This window comes from Bubalus bubalis, chromosome 6 (genome assembly GCF_019923935.1).
Source record: "Bubalus bubalis isolate 160015118507 breed Murrah chromosome 6, NDDB_SH_1, whole genome shotgun sequence".
Taxonomy (NCBI): domain Eukaryota; kingdom Metazoa; phylum Chordata; class Mammalia; order Artiodactyla; family Bovidae; genus Bubalus; species Bubalus bubalis.
Window position 1 is genome coordinate 19,742,234 of NC_059162.1, and position 24,771 is coordinate 19,767,004.

The 24,771-nt window shown below is 44.5% G+C and overlaps 2 protein-coding genes across 4 annotated transcripts; one reads left to right on the forward strand and one right to left on the reverse strand.

The window, feature by feature from the left end:
- The first annotated feature begins 57 nt into the window (after positions 1–57).
- On the forward strand, positions 58–8,798 carry LYSMD1 (LysM domain containing 1). Of its 2 annotated transcripts, XR_006551653.2 has the most exons (4): positions 58–936; positions 6,784–7,142; positions 7,546–7,751; positions 8,441–8,798. XR_006551653.2 is itself a non-coding variant. In XM_006058159.4 (3 exons), the coding sequence occupies exons 1-3, from the start codon at positions 757–759 to the stop codon at positions 7,682–7,684; spliced, it is 678 nt and encodes a 225-aa protein (XP_006058221.1). In that variant the 5' UTR covers positions 77–756; the 3' UTR covers positions 7,685–8,798. The 2 variants fall into 2 exon arrangements, 1 of the variants encoding a protein (XP_006058221.1); XM_006058159.4 differs by having other exon boundaries at positions 77–936; positions 7,546–8,798.
- Positions 8,799–11,652, reverse strand: TNFAIP8L2 (TNF alpha induced protein 8 like 2). Of its 2 annotated transcripts, none has more exons than XM_006058161.4 (2): positions 11,558–11,652; positions 8,799–9,876 (listed from the first exon to the last, which is right to left on the reverse strand). In XM_006058161.4, exon 2 carries the CDS (start codon positions 9,869–9,871, stop codon positions 9,317–9,319), a length of 555 nt encoding a protein of 184 aa, XP_006058223.3. In that variant the 5' UTR covers positions 9,872–9,876; positions 11,558–11,652; the 3' UTR covers positions 8,799–9,316. The 2 variants fall into 2 exon arrangements, with proteins under 2 accessions (XP_006058223.3, XP_044800316.2); XM_044944381.2 differs by having other exon boundaries at positions 8,799–9,915; positions 11,558–11,643.
- Positions 11,653–24,771: the final 13,119 nt, after the last annotated feature.

Here is a 24,771-nt window from a genome sequence, read left to right on the forward strand (position 1 = left end):
TGCACTGCGCGATCCCGGAAGCCAGCTTCTAGCCGGCCGAGAAGGACTGCATTTCTTATGGTTCCCTGCGACCTCACCGGCGCGGGGCCTTTTGGGAAATGAAGTCTTTTTTCAAAGAGCTTGCCGCCGGGCTGGATCCAGGCCCTTTCGTCTTGGCAGATTCGAGGCGTTTGGAACGACAAGAACCTAGATGTGGAGCCCGAATTTGAGGGTGTGACTGATTTGGTTTGGAGAATACCTTTGAGGATCTCTGAAGGAGAAAGAGTGCTACAGACTCTGGCTATTGTCACGCCCTTCGCCTGCAGCCACAGCCCACATAGGGTGGGCCTGATCTGTTCCTGACCCTAGAGGGCCAACCCCGGGACGGGGCGGAGTCGGGATACTGGGGAGCCTGGAGGTTGGGCTGCCAGACGTAGGGGCAAATTGAGCTGCGTGTTAAGGGACTGCTAGAGTTCAAAGGTCAGGGGTCAACGTCGCGAGTTGTTGTGGGGAGTCGAAAGTCGGAGGGGTGCTAAGGAAGACTCAGGTAGGGACTGAATAGTCAGAGTACAGATTTGTGGGAAGGGGACTTGGAGGGAGGAGAAGCTAGGGCTGACAAGTCGCGTATCGCCGAGGGAGGTGGGGAGACTTAAGAGAGAAGACTCAAAGAGAGAGGAATCCTCTAAGATACCCATTCTCGGACCGCGAGCCCGTCATTATCGGTCACTTGGCCGGGCCTCCCGGGGTTGTAACCTCAGTTGTCCGCAGGGTGAGGAGATGGCTTCTCCCTCTAGACAGGCCCCCCTCGGGGGGTCAGGACTGCTTCAAGGGAGCCGGGCTCGTTCTTATGGAAGCCTGGTGCAGTCTGCCTGCTCCCCGGTGAGGGAAAGACGCCTGGAGCATCAGTTGGCGCCCGGAGACACCCTGGCTGGACTAGCACTCAAATACGGGGTGACGGTGAGTCTTCCAGGATTGGGACGTAGACACCCAATTAGAAGAGGTTTATTCCTCATGAGAATGTATGGCCCTCTGGGCAGCTTCCCCTGAAATTTTCTTAATTGTGTTTATATTAACTGATTGTGATAAAAGTTTGGTCCTCCTTTATCTTTTTGTTTTCCTATCTCAGTGTTGCACCGTCTGGTGGGAACAAATCCTGTCCCATTATCCCAACGGAGGGGAGCAGCATTTATTTTTTAGGCCAGTCACTGTACTAAAGACTTTACATCCATTAGCTCATTTGATCCTCACATCCCTATCAAGCATATAATTATTGTGCCCTTCTTACAGATGAAGAAACTGAAACTTAGATTGGTTAACCAGTTTGACGAAGGTCAAATAACTAATAAGTGTTGAGGTAAAAATTCAAACAGGTCTGTCTGATTCCAAATCCTGTACTGTTAACTACATAGAAATATTTTAATTGAGAATGACGAAACATTCACAGCAAACAATGCATAGCTAGTTTTTAGTCTGAGGTTCCTAGATTGCCGGGAGAAATATCAGTAACCTCAGATATGCGGATGACACCACCCTTATGGCAGAAAGTGAAGAGGAACTAAAAAGCCTCTTGATGAAAGTGGAGAGTGAAAAAGTTGGCTTAAAGTTCAACGTTCAAAAAACAAAGATCATGGCATCCGGTCCCATCACTTCATGGTAAATAGATGGGGAAACAGTGGAAACAGTGTCAGACTTTATTTTTGGGGGCTCCAAAATCCCTGCAGATGGTGACTGCAGCCATGAAATTAAAAGACGCTTACTCCTTGGAAGGAAAGTTATGATCAACCTAGATAACATATTCAAAAGCAGAGACGTTACTTTGCCAACAAAAGTCCGTCTAGTCAAGGCTATGGTTTTTCCTGTGGTCATGTATGGATGTGAGAGTTGGACTGTGAAGAAGGCTGAGCGCCAAAGAATTGATGCTTTTGAACTGTGGTGTTGGAGAAGACTCTTGAGAGTCCCTTGGACTGCAAGGAGATCCAACCAGTCCATCCTAGGGGAGATCAGCCCTGGGATTTCTTTGGAGGGAATGATGCTGAAGCTGAAACTCCAGTACTTTGGCCACCTCATGCGAAGTGTTGACTCATTGGAAAAGACTCTGATGCTGGGAGGGATTGGGGGCAGGAGAAGGGGACGACAGAGGATGAGATGGCTGGATGGCATCTGACTCGATAGCCATGAGTCTGAGTGAACTCCAGGAATTGGTGATGGACAGGGAGGCCTGGCGTGCTGCGATTCATGGGGTCGAGAAGAGTCGGACACGACTGAGGGACTGAACTGAACTGAACTGAAGTGCTGTCTCCTCTTATTCTTTTCTCCTCCTCAATGCTCTGCCCTCTTCTTTTCAAGAAGGTGGTCTCTGTGGTACAAAACAGGTACTCTCTATGCCAAGCATTTCAGTTCATGCGTAGGGTATATTTAGTAGGAGTAAAAATACATTGCTTTAAAGTTGATAAGGGTCTTCCCCTATATCTTGTTGAATTAGGCAACATTTTTCTGCTTGGTATGTTCAAAGCATTGTGGTAACCATCTTGGGAGATAGAAACATAAATAAAGTGTGTAGTTGCTGCTCTCATGTAATTTACAGTCTAGTAAGAAGTGAGTGAAGAGGAACTAAAAAACCTCTTGATGAAAGTGAAAAAGGGGAGTGAAAAAGTTGGCTTAAAGCTCAACATTCAGAAAACTAAGATCATGGCATCTGGTCCCATCACTTCATGGGAAATAGATGGGGAAACAGTGGAAACAGTGTCAGACTTTATTTTTCTGGGCTCCAAAATCACTGCAGATGGTGATTGCAGCCATGAAATTAAAAGGCGCTTACTCCTTGGAAGGAAAGTTATGACCAACCTAGATAGCATATTCAAAAGCAGAGACATTCCTTTGCCAACAAAGGTTCGTCTAGTCAAGGCTATGGTTTTTCCTGTGGTCATGTATGGATGTAGTGAAAGTCTACATCCTTTACATCTTTGTCTTTGGACATCTTGGACTGTGAAGAAAGCTGAGTGCCGAAAAATTGATGCTTTTGAACTGTGGTGTTGGAGAAGACTCTTGAGAGTCCCTTGGACTGCAAGGAGATCAGTCCTGGGTGTTCATTGGAAGGACCGATGCTGAAGCTGAAACTCCAATACTTTGGCCACCTCATGCTAAGAGTTGACTTATTGGAAAAGACTCTGATGCTGGGAGGGATTGGGGGCAGGAGGAGAAGGGGACGACAGAGGATAAGATGGCTGGATGGCATCACCAACTCTATGGACATGAGTTTGAGTGAACTCCGGGAGTTGGTGATGGACAGGGAGGCCTGGCGTGCTGCGATTCATGGGGTAGCAAAGAGTCGGACACAACTGAGTGACTGAACTGAACTGAAGAAGTGAGCAGGGACACAAATAATGATTGTAGGTGACAGAACGTGGTGAGTTTGTAGAGGTGTTAACAAAGAGTGGGAAGTCAGGAAAGAAGATTGGTTTTTATTTGGAAGGAGACATTAGTGTAGACTTTAAGGGGACCATCACAATGGGCCTTCAAAGACTTGGACATCCCTTTCTCTATGCTCCTCTCTATAAATCTATGTAATCCAGTGGTCTACATCCTTTACATCTTTGTCTTTCCAATAGCCTGCACTCTAAGGGACAGAACTATTTCTTTTCAATTTTATATCTCTGGAGCCTGACATAATCCCCAGCACATAGAAGCTTAATAGATGTTTTCTGAATGAATGAAAGTCTGGCTAAAATTTCCACACTGGAGATTGGGAGTGTAGTGAAGTGAACATTTAAGTAGAGGGAAGGCCTAAATAAAGGAAATGGATTTGAAAGTACTGAGCAGTCCTTTCATCCCAGCAGAGGCTCAGATGCTGTGCAATGAAGGAAACTGCTGCTAGTGATTCAACAATTATTGTTTGAGGTTTTCTTACTGCCCTGTATCTTTCTGAGTACAGAAAAGCTCTGTAGTCTAGTAAAGAAAAGTTCTAGGTTCTGGTTTCATTCTGCTGCTTACTAGCTGAGTGACTGGATAGTCAACCACTTTACTGTCTGGGGCCTCAGTTTCCTCATTTGTACAATAAGAATAAAAAATAAAAAACTTAGGTAAATTACCTAATTTATTACCTAACTGTCATTTAAGGAACACTTAGTATATGCCAAGCTCTATTATCTCATATTATCGCCATGAAACTTTATGAGGTAGATATGACCATTTCCATTTAAAGATAAGAAATATCACTGTGTTGTACATCTGAAACATAATAGTGTACTTATACTTCAATAAAAACAAATTTTTAATGACAAGGAGACTGAAGCTTTGAGAGGTAACTTGCTATAGAATATATACAACTAGTTTAATTGTTAGAGCTAGGATTCAGACCAAGTTGTCTTGTTCTAAAATCCTCATTTCATGGGACTTCCCTGGTGGTCCAGTGGTTAAGACTCTATGCTTCCACTGAGGAGGTGTGGGTTCGATCCCTGGTCTAGAACTAAGAGCCCACATGGTGTGTTGCATGGCCAAAAAAATAAAATCCTCACTTTGAACTGCTCTATTAAACTAGATTCTAATGACCTTCTAGCTCTTGGCTCGAAGGCAGAGGAACAATGTCCCCATATATGGTGCTTCTGGGAAGTAATAAAAGCAACAGAAAATTCACAAATTAATTCATATCATCTTGGAACTAGAAGGGACCTAGGATATTATCTAGGCAAAATAAAATGAATAGCATCAAAGTGCTTGGCAAAGTAAAAGTATAAAACTGCAAGCTGCTTTTAACTGTTTTTACTGTTCAAATCAATCAGATTTTATTTTTAAACTCATTATAGCATAAGATTTTATTAGTCAAGTTTATTTTAGTAGTCTTGGCCTAGAGTGGAAACAGCTTTGATATTGGACAGTTATAAGAATTATGATCTCCCAAACTGGTGCCTTTATGGGATGAATTTTTAGTAAAACTGGCTGCCTGGCCTCGGGTAATAAAATACTGATATACGGTGTCTGTGGTTTCTATATTTTATTATCTAGTTTCTTTACTCATAAAGCATTAATGAGCCTCTGCTGTGTGCCAAATTTGTGTGATATTGAGGAGAATCTTAGGGATACAGAGACAGCAAGTCACCAGTCTTGCCCTTAAATGACTCACAGTTTGCACAGGACAAATATGCCTACAGTATAATATAATAAGATAGGTATTATTATGGCAGTATTTACAGTATGCATTGGGAGCCCTGAAGAAGATAACACAAAGGGAATGATAGTTGATGAGAAGTTTTCCAGGCCAAGAAGGGAGAAGTGGAGAAGCGTTCCAGGCAGATAAAGTCACAAAAGTGTGAAAGATCATGAAATGTTGGAAGAAAAATTAAAAATTCAGGATGGCAAAAGGTGTAAGTGGCAGAAGGGAGGTGTAGCTGGACTTACCTATGAAGGTGAGATGCCCTTGAATGGTAATGTGGATTTTATCTCTGACCCAGTGGGGAGCCATAGAAAGTTCATAAGCAAGGTAGTGGATTGATCAGGTTAAATTTTTTTTAAAAAGATACATGTCAGCAGGGTAGAAGATAAGTTGAAATGGAGGGAGGAAGACCAGTTAAAAAACTTAACAATACCCAAATGAGACATATTGAGTCTGTTCTAAGTCAGTGGCAATGTGAAGCTGAGACCAGAGATGAGATTTTTGCAGCATTTTTGTTGACCTCTTGGGTATAGATGGTGAAAGAAAAGTATGAGTTAAGAATGACAGTGATATTTCTACTTTGGGAGGCAGGTAGATATAGATGGTGATACCAGCCACTGTGTTTAGTGATGAATAAATAGGCACTAAATAAATACTTGATCAGTGAAATTATTAATATTATAATAAGAAAAGCATTCCTGGGGACTTCCCTGGAGGCCCAGTGGTTAAGGGGGCCTTAACCACTACAGGGGGCATGGGTTCCAGCCTTGGTTGGGGAACTAAGAGCCCACATGTCTCGCAACATGGCCAAAATAAATACATAAGAAAAGCATTCCTGGGAGGAGTAAAAAGGCCCAGAATTCTAGCTCTATCAGTAGCTTGCTAGGCAAGTCACTTAACCTCTCTGAGCCTCAGTTCCTTCATCTTTATGGTAGTTTTCAAAGTATCATGTATGGGGATATTGCTCCACTGCCTTTGAGCCAAGACCTAGAAAGGTCATTAGAATCTAGTTAGTTTCAGAGTGAGTGCCTTCATCTTCACCGTAGTTTCAAAATCTAGGGCTCCCTAAGACTCTTTAGGGATCCACAAGGTCAAAACTATTTCCATAGTAATAATAGCAAGACTTTATGCGTCTTTTTTATTTTCATGGGTGCACACTGTGTTTTTCAGAAGCCATGTGGCCTGTGATACTGCAGCAGATGCTTGTAGAGGCAGACATGAGAAGCCTGTTGTCTTCAATTAAGTCGGACATGAAAGTGATTTACAGAAGTGTAAAACAGTGCCTCTGTTCTTGCTATATGTTCACTATTTTTGTTTTAGAAAATACATTATTTTTCATTAAAATATTTATGTTAATGTTTAACAGTGTTTTAAAGTTTTTAAGCTTTAATTTATAATACCTTAAATATTGATAGATGTGATTAACATAAGTAAAAGCTTTTTTCCTCAATATTTTTTTAAATGTAAAGTGGCCCTAAAACCAAAAAGTGTGAAAAACTACTGATCAATAAAATAGGGATAATAGCCCTCTGTAATTTTGGTTATTATAGGGCCAGATAAGACTCTGAACAATCACTTTAAAAGGCATGAGATGCTGTACAAATATAAGGTGGATCATTATTACTGTCATTAATTGTGGTGACTTTTTTTTAAAGATGGAACAGATTAAGCGTGCAAACCGCCTTTATACTAATGACTCCATCTTCCTGAAGAAAACCCTCTACATCCCCATCCTGACAGAGCCCAGAGACCTGTTCAATGGTTTGGATTCTGAGGAAGAGAAGGATGGAGAAGAAGCAGTACAGCCAAGTAAGGATGAAGTTCGACCACACTCAGCCGAGAGGAAGAAACGAGAAAGAGGTTTAGGACATGCCAATGGTGAACTTCTTCCCACAGCTGGCCAGGAGCCCCCCATGCATGACCTTTCTGCCTCCGATTTCCTTAAGAAGCTCGATTCACAGATCAGCCTGTCAAAGAAGGCTGCTGCCCAGAAGCTGAAAAAGGGGGAAAGTGGGTGAGTCTTGAATGGGTCCTTTTAAGTCCCTCCATAAATTTCTCTGTTCCCCCAGTCTTACCTGATCAGACACAAAGTAAGCCCAGTGTCAGCAGAAGCAAGGTGAAGCCTTTCCCTCAGGTGGCCCCAAGACAACGCAGAGCCCATGGCTGTTGGAATGGGTGGAGGCACTGGAAAGTGATTCTGTGTTCCCAGTGGAGGGAAATAGTTGGCTGTTCTTACTGCTCTGATGATCCATGAAGGAACATTAGGGTTAGGATTTATCCAGAGGGTGTTGGACTCCATTGTAAAGCAACCAGCTCATGTATATTAGAGGAAGACAGCTTCCCACTTACTTCTTCACTCAGCCCATCTCAGTCTCTTCCCTTGATCTGTTGCTTTTCCCCCTTTTCCTCACCTGCAGGATACCTGGGGAGGATTTAAGTCTTCACCTAAGCTCTCCTCGGATGCAGCAACGAGCAGTCCTAGGTCCCGTGCCACTGACCCAGACCTCTCGGACCCGGACACTTCGGGACCAGGAAGATGAAATCTTCAAACTCTGAGGTCCCCAGAACTGATTGAGAGAAGCCAGATGCTGAAGGAGCATCTTGAGGGAGAGAGGAGCCTGAGGTGAGGCTCAAGAACACAGCTTCCCAGCCTACCTCCCCATACTCCTGCCATCTCCCCAGCCTCCTTGTCCGTCAAGAGTTCCTTGGCCTGGAGCAGTTCTACTCTATGGCAAGAGTAGGGGATGGGAAATAGACCCCTTCTCTGTTCTTGGGCTGAGTCTAGAGTTGGTCTTTAGACTCAAAAGGTCTTTTTAGATCCCTGCTGCCCTTCCCGTCCCTTCCATGATTCCTTGGCCTTAGAGCCAAGGGAGGCAGGGACTCCCCTAGCCCCTAACTTCCTCCCCATCTCCAACTCTGTTACCTAATTTATTTGGTGCTATATTGAAGTAATATTTATTTGCTGTATCTTATTGTTTCCCACTCTTAGCTGAAAAATGGGATTTCTGTAGCCCTGCGATGAGGGGAACCCAGGAACAGTGAGCCAGTGATTTCTAGTCCACCTTCCCCACCTTCTTAGCCAACCATGTTATTGAGAATGGGCCATCAGTGATCTAGCCCTTCTGCAGGGAGTGGCAGACTGTGCCAGGCCTTGCCCCCAATCTCAAATGAAAGAATTTGGGCTTAGTCTTGATTAATCAGGTCACTGTAACTTTTTCACAACTCTTGCTCTGAGAAAAAAAAAAAAAGCAATGTAGGGTCCAGAACCCTCCGTGCCACCGGTTCACCCCTCTGATCTGCTCCTTTCTTCAGCCTGTGTGAGACTAAAGGATGGAAGAAGAATTGACTTGAGTTTGAAGAGGAAGACAGTTGTGGGAATCTTTTTGCCATGGGAGCCTCTTTGTTATACCCTCTCCCTGCCAGAGCCTATTGATCTATGCCTTGCTCCTCACTACGTATTTATTTGCAATTTGTAGCACTGATGTGTGGTACAGTTTTTTTGAGTTTCTTAAACAGAAGTAGGCAAAGAAACCCCAGTAATATTAGAAATATGCCTCAGTCTCCTGTATGGAAATGGTGAGAGGTGAGATGAGTGGTGTTTATATACCTCTTTCCTCTGTGATGGTCATAAGATATAAGAAGCTGGAGAGATTAAACATTGAGCCCTGTGCATGTTTTAATAGTTTTATTTCCTCTGTGAGACTCTCCCCTGCCCTAGCCCCTTCTTCCTGCCCTCTGGAGCAGAGCCTCTGGGATCCCTCCAGACTCTGCAGACCTTCAGATCTAGAATGTCTCTCAGGGTCCCCTTCCCCCCAGCTGTCTTTAGTGTCCCCAGAAGAGTTAGCTGGGCTATGTCCTCTTACCCTGGTTCTGAGGTGAGGGGGCTTCCCTGTTTGAAAGGCCCTTTGCAGGGAAAACAGAGATCCAAGTTTCACTTCGTCTTTTTCAGGCAGCTTTGTTTCCGGTCTTGGGGCTGGAGTGGGAAGAGAGGCCTCAACCCTCAGCATTGCTTCTTCTCCACCAGGAGTTTGGGGGTGGGGTAGTCTCAGAGTCACACGCACTCTTGGGAAAGACTGAAGCCTGAGGATTGAAAAGCATTAGTGCAGAGGCGCAGGGTTAGGAGCCTGGTGTGTGTAGTTTTCTCAGTCAGCCATTCTGCCAAGAAGGAGCGTGCTGGGGCTGGGACTCTCAGAGCTTGCCCTCGTCCAGCAGCTTCCTGAGCCCGCCGCAGATCTTGCCCAGGTGCTGGGTGTAATCAGGCCCGTAGAGGGCCGTGAGCAGGCCGGCGTCAGAGAAGTGATCGAACACGTGGCGGATGCGGCCGTGGGACTTGGGCGTGAGGTGGCGCTCCACCAGCTGCAGCAGCACGTCCCGGCACTCGGTCAGCAGGCTGGCCAGCACGGCGGCCTCGAAGGTGAAGTCCACCTCCCCGAAGCTGAGTGCTGTCATGGCGCCCTGCCGCAGCTTCTGGCGAAAGCGGGTTGCCAGGGCCAGCTCGCTGGGGTTGAAGCAGCCACTGCGGTGCAGCACAGCCACCTTGACCGCCACCTTGATCAGGTCCTTGATAACCCGCTGGGCCTGGGGCCTGCTGCGTGTGTATTCTTTGGACACACGGTAGAGCTCATCTAGCACCTCACTGCTCGTCTCATCCGCGAAGAGATGAGCCACAGACCGCCCTGCCATCTTACTCAGTAGCTTCTTCTCTGCCTGTAGCACCAGACTCTTGGAACTGAAGGACTCCATGGTTCCTAGGGAGGGGTCGGGGTGGGGGGTTATGTGATCAGTCACTAGAAGAGAGGCCACAGGCTTCCTTAGCAAGAGAGCAATAGCTTTTCCCCTTTCTGTCTCCGGTTTCTGTCTCATCATCATCTCTGCTTGTCATCTCTTTCCCCCTGCGCCCCCTCAGTCCACTACACTTGGTTCCCATTTTCCCTTTAGGACTGCAGGACATCATGATCTCTAAAACAGGCCAGCAGAGCAGTAGGAGCTTTAGCTGGAGGGATGAGGGCACACCCCAGGCTAGCGCACCACAGCTAAGACCTCAAGAGAAGCGGGCTATTGCTCGTGCAGTGGAGATGATGAAGCTTACCTGGCAGACAGCTCTCACAGCTGCCCTTTTTGAACACTGACTGGGTACTGTACATCTGTACCCAGACGTACACCTACACTGTGAAGCGTAGCTATTACTATCTTTGTTTTACAGCTGAGCAAACTTAAGCTTACATTAAATAATTTACCCAGGTCAAACACAACTGTTTTTCTGACTCCAAAAGCCCATATCAGCTAGTGTGCTGTACTGCCTTTAGAGACATGAGAAATATAGGGGTCCCTGGAGTCCTGATTTAAAAAAATAATAATTATTCACATTTATTGAGAACCTACTATATGGCAAGTGCTTCATGTGAATTATCTCAGTCTTCCAACCCTTTGTAAGGTAGGTATCCCCAATTTGCAATGAGGAAAATGAAACTAAGAACAATTAAGCAATTTGACTAAAGTCACTGGCAAATGATAAAAATGGGCGTTGAACCACACAATCTGAAGAAGCCTCCTCCCGTGGAATGCTCTCAATGAGGTTGAAGCACGCTGAGGAAGCATGAGAACAAGCACCTCAAGACTGCCCCGGAGGTCTCCGGGCCTCTGCCGAGGCTGCACTCAGGACCGGCTGGCGGCACATGAGTGCCTGGTCCCGGAGCACTCTCCCCATGGTCTTGCCTATGGTGGTTCTGCTTGTTTTGCTTCTTACTTCCCCCTCCCATGTTCCTCTGCAGGATGTGGCTCTGACCGCAGTGAGGAGCAGCCTCGCCCTGTCCCCCAACCAAAATGGGAGTCTGAAGAAGCAGGGCAGTGTCACTGGGGTAGGGGGTTCTCCTCCAGCCGAATCAATCCAGTGGAAACCCAGAACCTTGCTCTGCCCCCAGCTTTGCTGGGGATTTCTGGACCACACTCGACAGCCGGAAGAGGAGATTGCTCCATGTGAGCCTTCCTTCCTCCTTGGCCTTCCTGTTACCCAGCTCTCCACTGCCTCCGTTGCCATCTCGCGTTTGGTCCACTGTCCTCTCCCTCCCTCCATGTTTCAGTCTCCTGTTTTCACTTGACTGAGTGCTGCCCTGTCATCCTCTGGCCATACTCTCTCACTGGCCCTTACCTCTATATCCGTGTCTCCTAAGATCTCCTTGCATCTCTCAGTGGTCTCTCACATGCCCTTATCCACCGCCATCCCTCAGCCCTGCGCCCACCCATCCAAAACCATGTCTTTCTTTCTGAGGCTGCTTTACTCCAGGAAAAACTGAGCTGGACCTCCCCACTGAGACTCAGGAATTCTATCAAATGAGAGCCACAATATGGAAAGCTCAGGTTGACAGAGCTGGGACTCTTCTGCCACCATCTCCCCTGAAGCCTACCCTGTGTCATTGCCCAGTCCCTCACCTGCTGCGCCCTGGGTGCCAGTCTCGCCTTGGATGTTCCGGGAGAGCTGACAGAATAGAGAAGCTCCTAAGTGAGAGGCCCTTTGGCCTGGCCCCACCCCCAAGCCCCGCCTACCTACTCTGTGCTCAACCTCCGGTTCATCACACTGTCACCAAGAAAGTCCATGGCCCCAGCAGCCTCCTATAAATAAGACAAAGGTCAAAAGGAATAGCACTCTGTAGGAAACAGTCTTGATTCCTTGAGGTGAGGAGGAGGAATTGCACATCCCCTGTTCCCAAATTGTCTGCCTCTTTCTACTCTTGCTGCCCAGTTCCTTGAGATCTTGTTCTCCTTGTATTTCTGTGGTACTGGGGGAAATGTGATGTACAAATTGCTGGCGGGGGGTGGGGTGGGGGGTCGGGGCAGAAAGTTCTGAAGAGTGTATTGAACTTAGACTGGAGACACAAGAAGCAAGTTAGAGATCAGCAGGTCTGAGTGTGCCCCTAGAGTCACCAAGGATGGGTGGTGCTGTGGGGCAACATTACCAGGAGCACAGGCTTCCAGTACCTGGCAGGGTAAGGGGATGCATACATGCTCGATCTCACAGCCATGTCCGACCATTCGTAGCTCATCAAGCGCCTCTGTCTGTGGGATTTCACAGGCAAGAATCCTGGAGCAGGTTGCCATTGAATTTTCCAGGGGTGTCTCCCCACCCCTAATACTTACACTTCCCTAGTGGCTCAGACGGTAAAGAATCTGCCTACAATGCAGGAGACCTGGTTTCCCACCCCTGGGTCGAGGAGATCCCCTGGAGAAGGGAATGGCAACCCGCTCCAGTACTCTTGCCTGGAGAATCCATGGGCAGAGGAGTCTGGCAGGCTACAGTCCATGGGGTCACAGAGAGTCGGACACGACTGAGCGACTGACACTTGTCTTCACCTCAAATACTTGAGAGGAAGATGCTGGGTCAGGCTGCAGAACTAGATATAACCAGCAGGTGTCAGCACATCGCTGTACCACTAGCGGCAACGAGCTTATCGACTATGCTTCATAGCTGCTAACGGGATGCAAAATATGAAGGCAAGTCACAGTCCGTAAATGAGGCAAATTTATTTACCATCAAGAACCTTACAGCCTGAAGAAAAAAAAAAGGCATCTTACAGCCTAGTCAGGGAGATAAATGTAAGCACATATGACTGTAATACAAGCCAAATGATGTCATTAGCTTTCATAGAAATTTAAGGAATTAAGGAACTGTGAGAGTAAAGAGAAATTTAGATTTTTTTTTTTCTAATAGGAGTGCTGAAGAGGTAGACTTAGAAGGATGGATTTAACTACCTAGCAGGCAGAGTGTGGAAGAAATGCTTCCCAGATAATGGAGTTAGGCATAAGCCACAGAGCAAACAGAGAGATTCAAGGCATATTCAGGAAATGATTTATTCTGATGACTAGAGCATAGGTTGCTTCAAAAAGAAGTGAAGAAGGAAAAAGACCAGACCACAGAAGGGTTTAAAGGAGCTGCTCAAGACTTCAGATTTTTGCCATAGACAGTAGGGAGACAGTATGAAAAGGCAAAATGATAGGATACTGAAAGAGAAACTCCCCAGGTCAGTAGGTGCCCAATATTGCTACTGGAGATCACTGGAGAAATAACTCCAGAAAGAATGAAGGGATGGAGCCAAAGCAAAACAATACCCAGCTGTGGATGTGACTGGTGATAGAAGCAAGGTCTGATGCTGTAAAGAGCAATATTGCATAGGAACCTGGAATGTCAGGTCCATGAATCAAGGCAAATTGGAAGTGGTCAAACAAGAGATGGCAAGAGTGAATGTCGACATTCTAGGAATCAGCGAACCAAAATGGACTGGAATGGGTGAATTTAACTCAGATAACCATTATATCTACTACTGTGGGCAGGAATCCCTCAGAAGAAATGGAGTAACCATCATGGTCAACAAAAGAGTCCGAAATGCAGTACTTGGATGCAATCTCAAAAACGACAGAATGATCTCTGTTCGTTTCCAAGGCAAACCATTCAATATCACAGTAATCCAAGTCTATGCCCCAACCAGTAACGCTGAAGAAGCCGAAGTTGAACGGTTCTATGAAGACTTACAAGACCTTTTAGAACTAACACCCAAAAAAGATGTCCTTTTCATTATACGGGACTGGAATGCAAAAGTAGGAAGTCAAGAAACACCTGGAGTAACAGGCAAATTTGGCCTTGGAATACGGAATGAAGCAGGGCAAAGACTGATAGAGTTTTGCCAAGAAAATACACTGGTCATAATAAACACCCTCTTCCAACAACACAAGAGAAGACTCTATACATGGACATCACCAGATGGTCAACACCGAAATCAAATTGATTATATTCTTTGCAGCCAAAGATGGAGAAGCTCTATACAGTCAGCAAAAACAAGACCAGGAGCTGACTGTGGCTCAGATCATGAACTCCTTATTGCCAAATTCAGACTTAAATTGAAGAAAGTAGGGAAAACCACTAGACCATTCAGGTATGACCTAAATCAAACCCCTTATGATTATACAGTGAAAGTGAGAAATAGATTTAAGGGCCTAGATCTGATAGATAGAGTGCCTGATGAACTATGGAATGAGGTTCGTGACATTGTATCGGAGACAGGGATCAAGACCATTCCCATAGAAAAGAAATGCAAAAAACAAAATGGCTGTCTGAAGAGGCCTTACAAATAGCTGTGAAAAGAAGAGAAGCAAAAAGCAAAGGAGAAAAGGAAAGATATAAGCATCTGAATGCAGAGTACCAAAGAATATCAAGAAGAGATAAGAAAGCCTTCTTCAGCGATCAATGCAAAGAAATAGAGGAAAACAACAGAATGGGAAAGACTAGGGATCTCTTCAAGAAAATCAGAGATACCAAAGGAACATTTCATGCAAAGATGGGCTCGATAAAGGACAGAAATGGTATGGACCTAACAGAAGCAGAAGATATTAAGAAGAGACGGCAAGAATACACAGAAGAACTGTACAAAAAAAGATCTACACGACCCAGATAATCATGATGGTGTGATCACTGACCTAGAGCCAGACATCCTGGAATGTGAAGTCAAGTGGGCCTTAGAAAGCATCACTATGAACAAAGCTAGTGGAGGTGATGGAATTCCAGTTGAGCTATTCCAAATCCTGAAAGATGATGCTGTGAAAGTGCTGTACGCAATATGCCAGCAAATGTGGAAAACTCAGCAGTGGCCACAGGACTGGAAAAGGTCCGTTTTCATTCCAATCCCAAAGAAAGGCAATGCCAAAGAACGCTCAAACTACCGCACAATTGCACTCATCTCACACGCTAGTAAAGTAATGCTCAAAATTCTCCAAGCCAGGCTTCAGCAATATGTGAACCGTGAACTTCCTGATGGTCAAGCTGGTTTTAGAAAAGGCAGAGGAACCAGAGATCAAATTGCCAACATCTGCTGGATCATGGAAAAAGCAAGAGAGTTCCAGAAAAACATCTATTTCTGCTTTATTGACTATGCCAAAGCCTTTGACTGTGTGGATCACAATAAACTATGGAAAATTCTGAAAGAGATGGGAATACCAGACCACCTGACCTGCCTCTTGAGAAATTTGTATGCAGGTCAGGAAACAACAGTTAGAACTGGACATGGAACAACAGACTGGTTCCAAATAGGAAAAGGAGTTCGTCAAGGCTGTATATTGTCACCCTGCTTATTTAACTCATATGCAGAGTACATCATGAGAAACGCTGGACTGGAAGAAACACAAGCTGGAATCAAGATTGCCGGGAGAAATATCAACAACCTCAGATAGGCAGATGACACCACCCTTATGGCAGAAAGTGAAGAGGAACTCAAAAGCCTCTTGATGAAAGTGAAAGTGGAGAGTGAAAAAGTTGGCTTAAAGCTCAACATTCAGAAAACGAAGATCATGGCATCCGGTCCCACCACTTCATGGGAAATAGATGGGGAAACAGTGGAAACAGTGTCAGACTTTATTTTTCTGGGCTCCAAAATGACTGCAGATGGTGACTGCAGCCATGAAATTAAAAGACGCTTACTCCTTGGAAGGAAAGTTATGACCAACCTAGATAGCATATTCAAAAGCAGAGACATTCCTTTGCCAACAAAGGTCCGTCTAGTCAAGGCTATGGTTTTTCCTGTGGTCATGTATGGATGTGAGAGTTGGACTGTGAAGAAGGCTGAGCGCTGAAGAATTGCTGCTTTTGAACTGTGGTGTTGGAGAAGACTCTTGAGAGTCCCTTGGACTGCAAGGAGATCCAACCAGTCCATTCTGAAGGAGATCAGCCCTGGGATTTCTTTGGAAGGACTGATGCTGAAGCTGAAACTCCAGTACTTTGGCCACCTGATGTGAAGAGTTGACTCATTGGAAAAGACTCTGATGCTGGGAGGGTTTGGGGGCAAGAGGAGAAGGGGACGACAGAGGATGAGATGGCTGGATGGCATCACTGACTCAATGGCCATGAGTCTGAGTGAACTCCAGGAGTTGGTGATGGACAGGGAGGCCTGGCATGCTGCGAATTCATGGGGTCGCAAAGAGTCAGACACGACTGAGCGACTGATCTGATCTGAAAGGTTTTTGATCAGGGGAGGGAAATTTGTCAGCCCAGTGGGACTGAGTTAGGGGCTTCAGCAAAGTTTTAGCTGAGGAAAGGGGACACTTAAAAGGAAGTGACAATCAGTATAATTTTCTTAAGCACATGATGAGAACCGATGAGAGGACTTGAGATCTGGATTCAGAAGGTATTGACTGTATTTGCATCTTCTTGTATTTTCATTCCTCTTATTTTCTGATTAGATTATATATATATATATTTTTTTTTTCAAAGGACTTTTTAAGAAAGTAAAAGTTCTGGCAGAAAAAGAAGAATGGGAAAGATGTCTGGTTGTGAAAGGTTGAAGTTTAGAAGTAGAGGTGATCCGCATACCAGTGACTCCAAAACCATTGATTCTCTCCTTGGAGACAGTGACTGGGCCTTGGTTCCTTTCTCACTCCTGCCTCTCTCAGCCCAGGTTTCAGAGCTGAGGGTCCTTGATTGAATTTGGATTGGAAATGTTAACAACGCCTTAAATGAATGTGGTGGTAAAGGGATGAAGAGAAATGGAAAGGTAGCTTAAAGGGATGGGAAGCTGGATTGAGAGAGGGACTATTTTTGGCTTGGAGTTTGGGGACATTTGTAGGTTGAGAGGAAGGAGCAGTGGAGAGGGAGGCTTAGAAAATGCAAAGGAGAGGTAATGTTTATGAAGCAAGGCACAGGGGCAGGTGGAAAAGAATGGACTGGGAGTTAAGGGAGAGAACAGGAGCTGGCATTTGTTGGGTGCACTCTGCTAGATGTTATATAAATATCTCACTTCATCCTCTGATACCTCTATGAACTAAATGTCACTATATTCCTTTCACCAATGAAAAAGACTGAGGCTTGAAGAGGTTAGATAACCTGTTCCCAAATTAGAGAACTAATAAATGGCAGGCTGAGGGCTTGTGTGATTCCCAAGCCTATGCTTTTCTGACAGTTACCCCACAAGGTTAGGAGGTAATGACTCCAACCTCATAACGAATGTGGCAGCATTCTATTCCTGTGTGCTCTATTAATTCATTAATCACACACTTGGGGGCCAATAGTAGGTGGCACTGTCAAAATCACAGGAAAAAGTAAAAGTCCTTTTATAAAAGAAATATATAATATAATTGGAAAATAAAAGGAGTGAAAATATAAGAAGATGCAAATATAGAAGCCAGAATTCTACCAATTCCTTACCTGTTTACCTCTCCAGCTTTACCTCTGGTCTGTGTTGTAACCCTCCCAGCTCCTCCAAAACACATGATGGCTGGCTTCTTTCTCCTCTCCTTCTCCCTCTTCCTGCGCTCTCCCACTTTTTGTCTCTCTACCTGGAACTCTTCCCATGCATACCTCTTCCCTGCCTGGTTAATTCCTAGCCCTCCTTCAGGTCTCAGCTGGAAAGGCTTCTGAAGCCATTGGGTCTGTGAAGCCATCGTGACTCCCTAAACTACTTGTGACTCCTCTGTTCCCAGTCCTATAGAACTCCATACCTTCCTTATCATGCCAGTCACTCTTCATTGTAGTCTGTGATTTTATTAACGGCCTCCCTAACTAGGTTGTAAACTCCGTGAGGCGTAGGGGTTATGCTTTAGTGTCTGGCACTACTGTGCTCAATAGATATTTGCTGAAATAAGAAATTCAAAACACATCCAATAACCAGGAGATAAGGGGGAAAATGGTAGCAACATAACAGTCACATGCAATAATGTTAATTTGCTTCATTATTGTGGAAGTCTTTTGTTTTCTCTTGGACTTCTTTTGTGGCTCAGCTGGTAAAGAACCTGCCTGCAATGCAAGAGACCTGGGTTTGATCCCTGGGTTGGGAAGATCCCTAGAGAAGGGAAAGGCTACCCACTCCAGTATTCTGGCCTGGAGAATTCCATGGACTGCATAGTCCATGGGGTCACAAAGAGTGGGACACACAACTGAGTGACTTTCATTCACTTTTTGTTTTCTCTTAATCTATATCCATTTCTAGTAATCGTCTCTGAACCCACAGCATATTGTTGTTGTTCTGTCTCTCAGTCATGTCTGACTCTTTGCGACCCCATGCACTGCAGCATGCCAGGCTTCCCTGTCTTTCACCATCTCCCGGAGCTTGCTCAAACTCAACTGAGTCAGTGATGCCATCCAACCATTTCATCCTCTGTCATCCCTTTCTCCTCCTGCCTTCAATCTTTCCCAGCATCAGGGTCTTTTCTAATGACTTGGCTTTTTGCATCAGGTGGCCAAAGTATTGGAGCTTCAGCATCAGTCCTTCCAATGAATATATTCAGGATTAATTTCCTTTAGGACTGACTGGTTTGACCTCCTTGCAGTCCAAGGGACTCTCAAGAGTCTTCTCCAACACCACAGTTCAAAAGCATAAATTATTTGGTGCTAAGCTTTCTTTATGGTCCAATTCTTACATCCATACATGACTACTGGAAAACCATAGCTTTGACTATACAGACCTTTGTTGGCAAAGTAATGTCTCTGCTTTTTAATGTGCTGTCTAGGTTGTTCATAACTTTTCTTCCAAGGAGCAAGCGTCTTTTAATTTCATGGCTGCAGTCACTATCTGCAGTGATTTTGGAGCCCAAGAAAATAAAGTCTGTCACTGTTTCCACTGTTTCCCCATCTATTTGCCATGAAGTGATGGGACCAGATACCATGATCTTCATCTTTTGAATACTGAGTTTTAAGCTAGCTTTTTCACTCTCCTTTTTCACCTTCATCAAGAGGCTCTTTAGTTCCTCTTCTCTTTCTGCCGTAAAGGTAGTGTCATCTGCATATCTGAGGTTATTGATATTTCTCCCGGCAATCTTGATTCCAGCTTGTGCTTCATCCAGTCTGACATTTAGCATAATGTACTCTGCATATAAGTTGAATAAGCAGGGTGACAATATACAGCCTTGATGTACTCCTTTCCCAATTTTGAATCAGTCTATTGTTCCACATCTGGTTCTAACTATTCCTTCTTGACATACATACAAGTTTCTCAGGAGGTAGGTAAGGTAGTCTGGTATTCCCATCTCTTTAAGAATTTTCCACTGTTTGTTGTGATCTACACACTCTAAGCCTTTAGCAGAGTAAATGAAACAGAAGTAGATACTTTCTCTGGAATTCTCTTGCTTTTTCTATGACCCATAAAATGTCGGCAATTTGATCTCTGGTTCCTCTGCCTTTTCTAAATATAGCTTGAACCCCAAGAAAAAGATCTCCATCCCCACCCCACAGCATATCAGTTCAGTTCAGTTCAGTCGCTCAGTCGTGTCCGACTCTTTGCGACCCCATGAATCGCAGCATGCCAGACCTCCCTGTCCATCACCAACTCCTGGAGTTCACCCAGACTCACGGCCAGTGATGCCATCCAGCCATCTCATCCTCTGTCATCCCCTTCTCCTCCTGCCCCCAATCCCTCCCAGCATCAGAGTCTTTTCCAATGAGTCAACTCTTCACATCAGGTGGCCAAAGTACTGGAGTTTCAGCTTCAGCATCAGTCCTTCCAAAGAAATCCCAGGGCTGATCTCCTTCAGAATGGACTGGTTGGATCTCCTTGCAGGCCAAGGGACTCTCAAGAGTCTTCTCCAACACCACAGTTCAAAAGCAGCAATTCTTCAGCGCTCAGCCTTCTTCACAGTCCAACTCTCACATCCATACATGACCACAGGAAAAACCATAGCCTTGACTAGACGGACCTTTGTTGGCAAAGGAATGTCTCTGCTTTTGAATATGCTATCTAGGTTGGTCATAACTTTCCTTCCAAGGAGTAAGCGTCTTTTAATTTCATGGCTGCAGTCACCATCTGTAGTGATTTTGGAGCCCAGAAAAATAAAGTCTGACACTGTTTCCACTGTTTCCCCATCTATTTCCAATGAAGTGGTGGGACCGGATGCCATGATCTTCGTTTTCTGAATGTTGAGCTTTAAGCCAACTTTTTCACTCTCCACTTTCACTTTCATCAAGAGGCTTTTGAGTTCCTCTTCACTTTCTGCCATAAGGGTGGTGTCATCTGCCTATCTGAGGTTGTTGATATTTCTCCCGGCAATCTTGATTCCAGCTTGTGTTTCTTCCAGTCCAGCGTTTCTCATGATGTACTCTGCATATGAGTTAAATAAGCAGGGTGACAATATACAGCCTTGACGAACTCCTTTTCCTATTTGGAACCAGTCTGTTGTTCCATGTCCAGTTCTAACTGTTGTTTCCTGACCTGCATACAAATTTCTCAAGAGGCAGGTCAGGTGGTCTGGTATTCCCATCTCTTTCAGAATTTTCCATAGTTTATTGTGATCCACACAGTCAAAGGCTTTGGCATAGTCAATAAAGCAGAAATAGATGTTTTTCTGGAACTCTCTTGCTTTTTCCATGATCCAGCAGATGTTGGCAATTTGATCTCTGGTTCCTCTGCCTTTTCTAAAACCAGCTTGACCATCAGGAAGTTCACGGTTCACATATTGCTGAAGCCTGGCTTGGAGAATTTTGAGCATTACTTTACTAGCGTGTGAGATGAGTGCAATTGTGCGGTAGTTTGAGCGTTCTTTGGCATTGCCTTTCTTTGGGATTGGAATGAAAACGGACCTTTTCCAGTCCTGTGGCCACTGCTGAGTTTTCCACATTTGCTGGCATATTGCGTACAGCACTTTCACAGCATCATCTTTCAGGATTTGGAATAGCTCAACTGGAATTCCATCACCTCCACTAGCTTTGTTCGTAGTGATGCTTTCTAAGGCCCACTTGACTTCACATTCCAGGATGTCTGGCTCTAGGTCAGTGATCACACCATCGTGATTATCTGGGTCATGACGATCTTTTTTGTACAGTTCTTCTGTGTATTTTTGCCACCTCTTCTTAATATCTTCTGCTTCTGTTAGGTCCATACCATTTCTGTCCTTTATCGAGCCCATGTTTGCATGAAATGTTCCATTGGTATCTCTAATTTTCTTGAAGAGGTTTCTAGTCTTTCCCATTCTGTTGTTTTCCTCTATTTCTTTGCATTGATCTCTGAGGAAGGCTTTCTTATCTCTTCTTGCTATTCTTTGGTACTCTGCATTCAGATGCTTATATCTTTCCTTTTCTCCTTTGCTTTTTGCTTCTCTTCTTTTCACAGCTATTTGTAAGGCCTCCCCAGACAGCCATTTTGCTTTTTTGCATTTCTTTTCCATGGGAATGGTCTTGATCCCTGTCTCCTGTACAGTGTCACGAACCTCATTCCATAGTTCATCAGGCACTCTATCTATCAGATCTAGGCCCTTAAATCTATTTCTCACTTCCACTGTATAATCATAAGGGATTTGATTTAGGCCACAGCATATAATTAGTAGCAAATTAAAAGAAAGTGATTCCCTGGTAGCTCAGTGGTGAAGACTGCTTGCCAGTGCCAGGGACATGGGTTTGATCCCGGGTCCAGAAAGATCCCACTTGCTGTGTAGCAACTAAGCCCACGTGCTCTAGAGCCTAGAACCAGCAACTAATGGAGCCCACACGCCCTAGAGCCTGTGCTCCGCAACGACAGAAGCCACCACAATAGGCGCACGCACGGCAACAAAGAGGAGCCCCTACTCACCACAACTAGAGAAAAGCCCACTCAGCAACAAAGATCCTGCACAGCCAAAAGTAAATAAAAGGGGAAAGAGAATCTTTTAGAAGCAAAAACACTGATAACAATGAGAATTGACACAGATAGCAAGAGAAGAGAAGGAAAAAAAAAAGCTTGCCATTGAAAATTGCAGCATTTTGGGCTAGAAGGAAGAGGAGCAAACAGTATTAACTATATATATTCTAGACTTTGGGGTCCTCACTGTTTACCTAGACAATTAAGTTCACAGAACTTCCTCTGAGTAAGCAAAAATCTGGTTAAATGGTACCTTAAATGTGTGAAATATTTTGAGATTTATAAAACATTTCACTTTTACTTTATCTTACTGTATCCTGTGACCTAGGCAGGCAGGTAGTGTCTACTCACAGGTGACAGACTCTGCCTTAGAGATAAAATAGTTTATTTACAAGGTTAGTCTTAATGACCCTTGTGTGTGTATGTGTGCTGAGTCACTTCAGTTGTGTCTGACTCTGTGATGCCATGGACGGTAGCCTGCCACACTCCTGTGTCCATGGGCTTCTCCAGGCAAGAATACTGGAGTGGGTTGCCATGCTCTCCTCCAGGGGTCTTCCCTGCCCAGGGATCAAACCCATGTTTCCTGTGGCTCCTGTACTGCAGGAAGATTATGCTGAGCCACTGGGGGAAGCCCTAATGACTCCTTGTTATGGTCTTTTCACTATATTATCCATAGGAAATTAATGCTATCTTTTTGAATAATCTCTATTTGAAACAGAATGAAAATGTTTTGCACTTAATTTGGTAACTATCTGGAAAAATACTCAAAGTGGAACATTCCTATGTTTCTCCTCAGCTGAGGTTTTACCATACTTTTACCACACTGGTTAGGATCAGTACTCACATAATAGTTTGGAAAGAGAAAGTTCAACATGATTTGAAGCAGGCAAGCAAGACTTTGGCCTGACATACCTGGAGGTAGCTCACATCTTTGGTGCATTTCTTTCTTTCTCTACCTACTATATACTATGTGCCAGGCATTATGACTTAAGTGCTGGGGATACAAAGATAAAAGACAAGCTTCCTTCTTTAGATTTAAGTGGTAAGTACCTTTGAAAAATCCAAATGGAAGTATCCACTAAGCAATTATAAAAGTGAGTTTAGAGCTCAGGAGAAAGACTGAGATTGAATAGCAATAGTTTATGGTGAGCCACATATATATAGTTACCAGAATTGTTGGTGTGTATTATCTTGACCAATGATGGTGTGTAGAGCAAGGTAAAGGAAGCTAAGGATATTACCCTTCGGAACACTAATATTTAAGGAGAGGTCAGAAAGGCTGAGAAAGAGACCATATCAATAGAAATGAAGCCATTCATTCGCTTAAAAAACATATCTATTAAGTCCCTAGTCTTTGTTGAAAGAAAGAACTCAGGAGGCAAAAGAGAGCATTTCAAGGAAGGACAGATTAATTTGGCCAAATGTCATAAAGAGGCCAAAAGGATAAAGACTGAAAAGCTGTTAATCGAATGTGACAAGGAGGTCATCAGTGACCTGGATGAGAACAATTTCAATGGCGTGATGGGGGCCAAAATGAAAATAATTGGCAAATGGGGAAATGGATGCAGCAAGAATAGATGACTCTACAAATTAAGCTATGAAGGAAAGAGAGAAATTGAGTGATGGCTAAATAGAGGCAAGGATCAAGGGAAAGTTTGCTGCTGCTGCTGCTGCTAAGTCACTTCAGTCGTGTCCGACTCTGTGCTGCAACCCCATAGACAGCCGCCCAGCAGGCTCCCCCGTCCCTGGGATTCTCCAGGTAAGAACACTGGAGTGGGTTGCCATTTCCTTCTCCAATGCATGAAAGTGAAAAGTAAAAGTGAAGTCGCTCAGTCGTATCCGACTCCTAGCGACCCCATGGACTGCAGCCAACCAGGCTCCTCCATCTATGGGATTTTCCAGGCAAGAGTACTGGAGTGGGCTGCCATTGCCTTCTCCAAGGGAAAGTTTAGAGTTGTTTTTTTTTTTTTTTTCTTTTCATCATGGGAGATATTTGAGCATGTATATATGCAGAGGGGAAGATGTCAGTAGAAAAGGAGAGATTAGAAATAAAGAAGAAAGTATTTGAAAATATGTGGCATAAAACCTCTAAGGAGGATATACAGAATCAGATTTATTCAACCAATGTATTAACAGTTAATACCTGCAATGTGCCAAGCCGTATTGGAAACGCAAAGGATACAAAGGTGAGAGAGACATAGGTGGGCCCTGTGTGTGTGGACCTTACAGTAAAGCAGAATGGTGACCCTTAGACAAGCAGTATTGATGCCCCACCTGCTGGGATGAGACTGGTGTGAGGGGGCAGCTAAGTGAGTGTCTAGAGGGCAAAAGGTTGGTGAGACTCTCACTTTATTATCTCTGTTTTTCTCTGAAGAGGGATATGGATTCTGCTAAGATGAGCAAAGGTGGGCTTGATAAAGGACAGAAATGGTATGGACCTAACAGAAGCAGAAGATATTAAGAAGAGGTGGCAAAAATACACAGAAGAACTGTACAAAAAAGATCTTCACGACCCAGATAATCACGATGGTGTGATCACTCACCTAGAGCCAGGCATCCTGGAATGTGAAGTCAAGTGGGCCTTAGAAAGCATCACTATGAACAAAGCTAGTGGAGGTGATGGAATTCCACTTGAGCTATTTCAAATCCTGAAAGATGATGCTGTGAAAGTGCTGCACTCAATATGCCAGCAAATTTGGAAAACTCAGCAGTGGCCACAGGACTGGAAAAGGTCCGTTTTCATTCCAATCCCAAAGAAAGGCAATGCCAAAGAACGCTCAAACTACCGCACAATTGCACTCATCTCACACGCTGGTAAAGTAATGCTCAAAATTCTCCAAGCCAGGCTTCAGCAATATGTGAACCGTGAACTTCCTGATAGTCAAGCTGGTTTTAGAAAAGGCAGAGGAACCAGAGATCAAATTGCCAACATCTGCTGGATCATGGAAAAGCAAGAGAGTTCCAGAAAAACATCTATTTCTGCTTTATTGACTATGCCAAAGCCTTTGACTGTGTGGATCACAATAAACTATGGAAAATTCTGAAAGAGATGGGAATACCAGAACA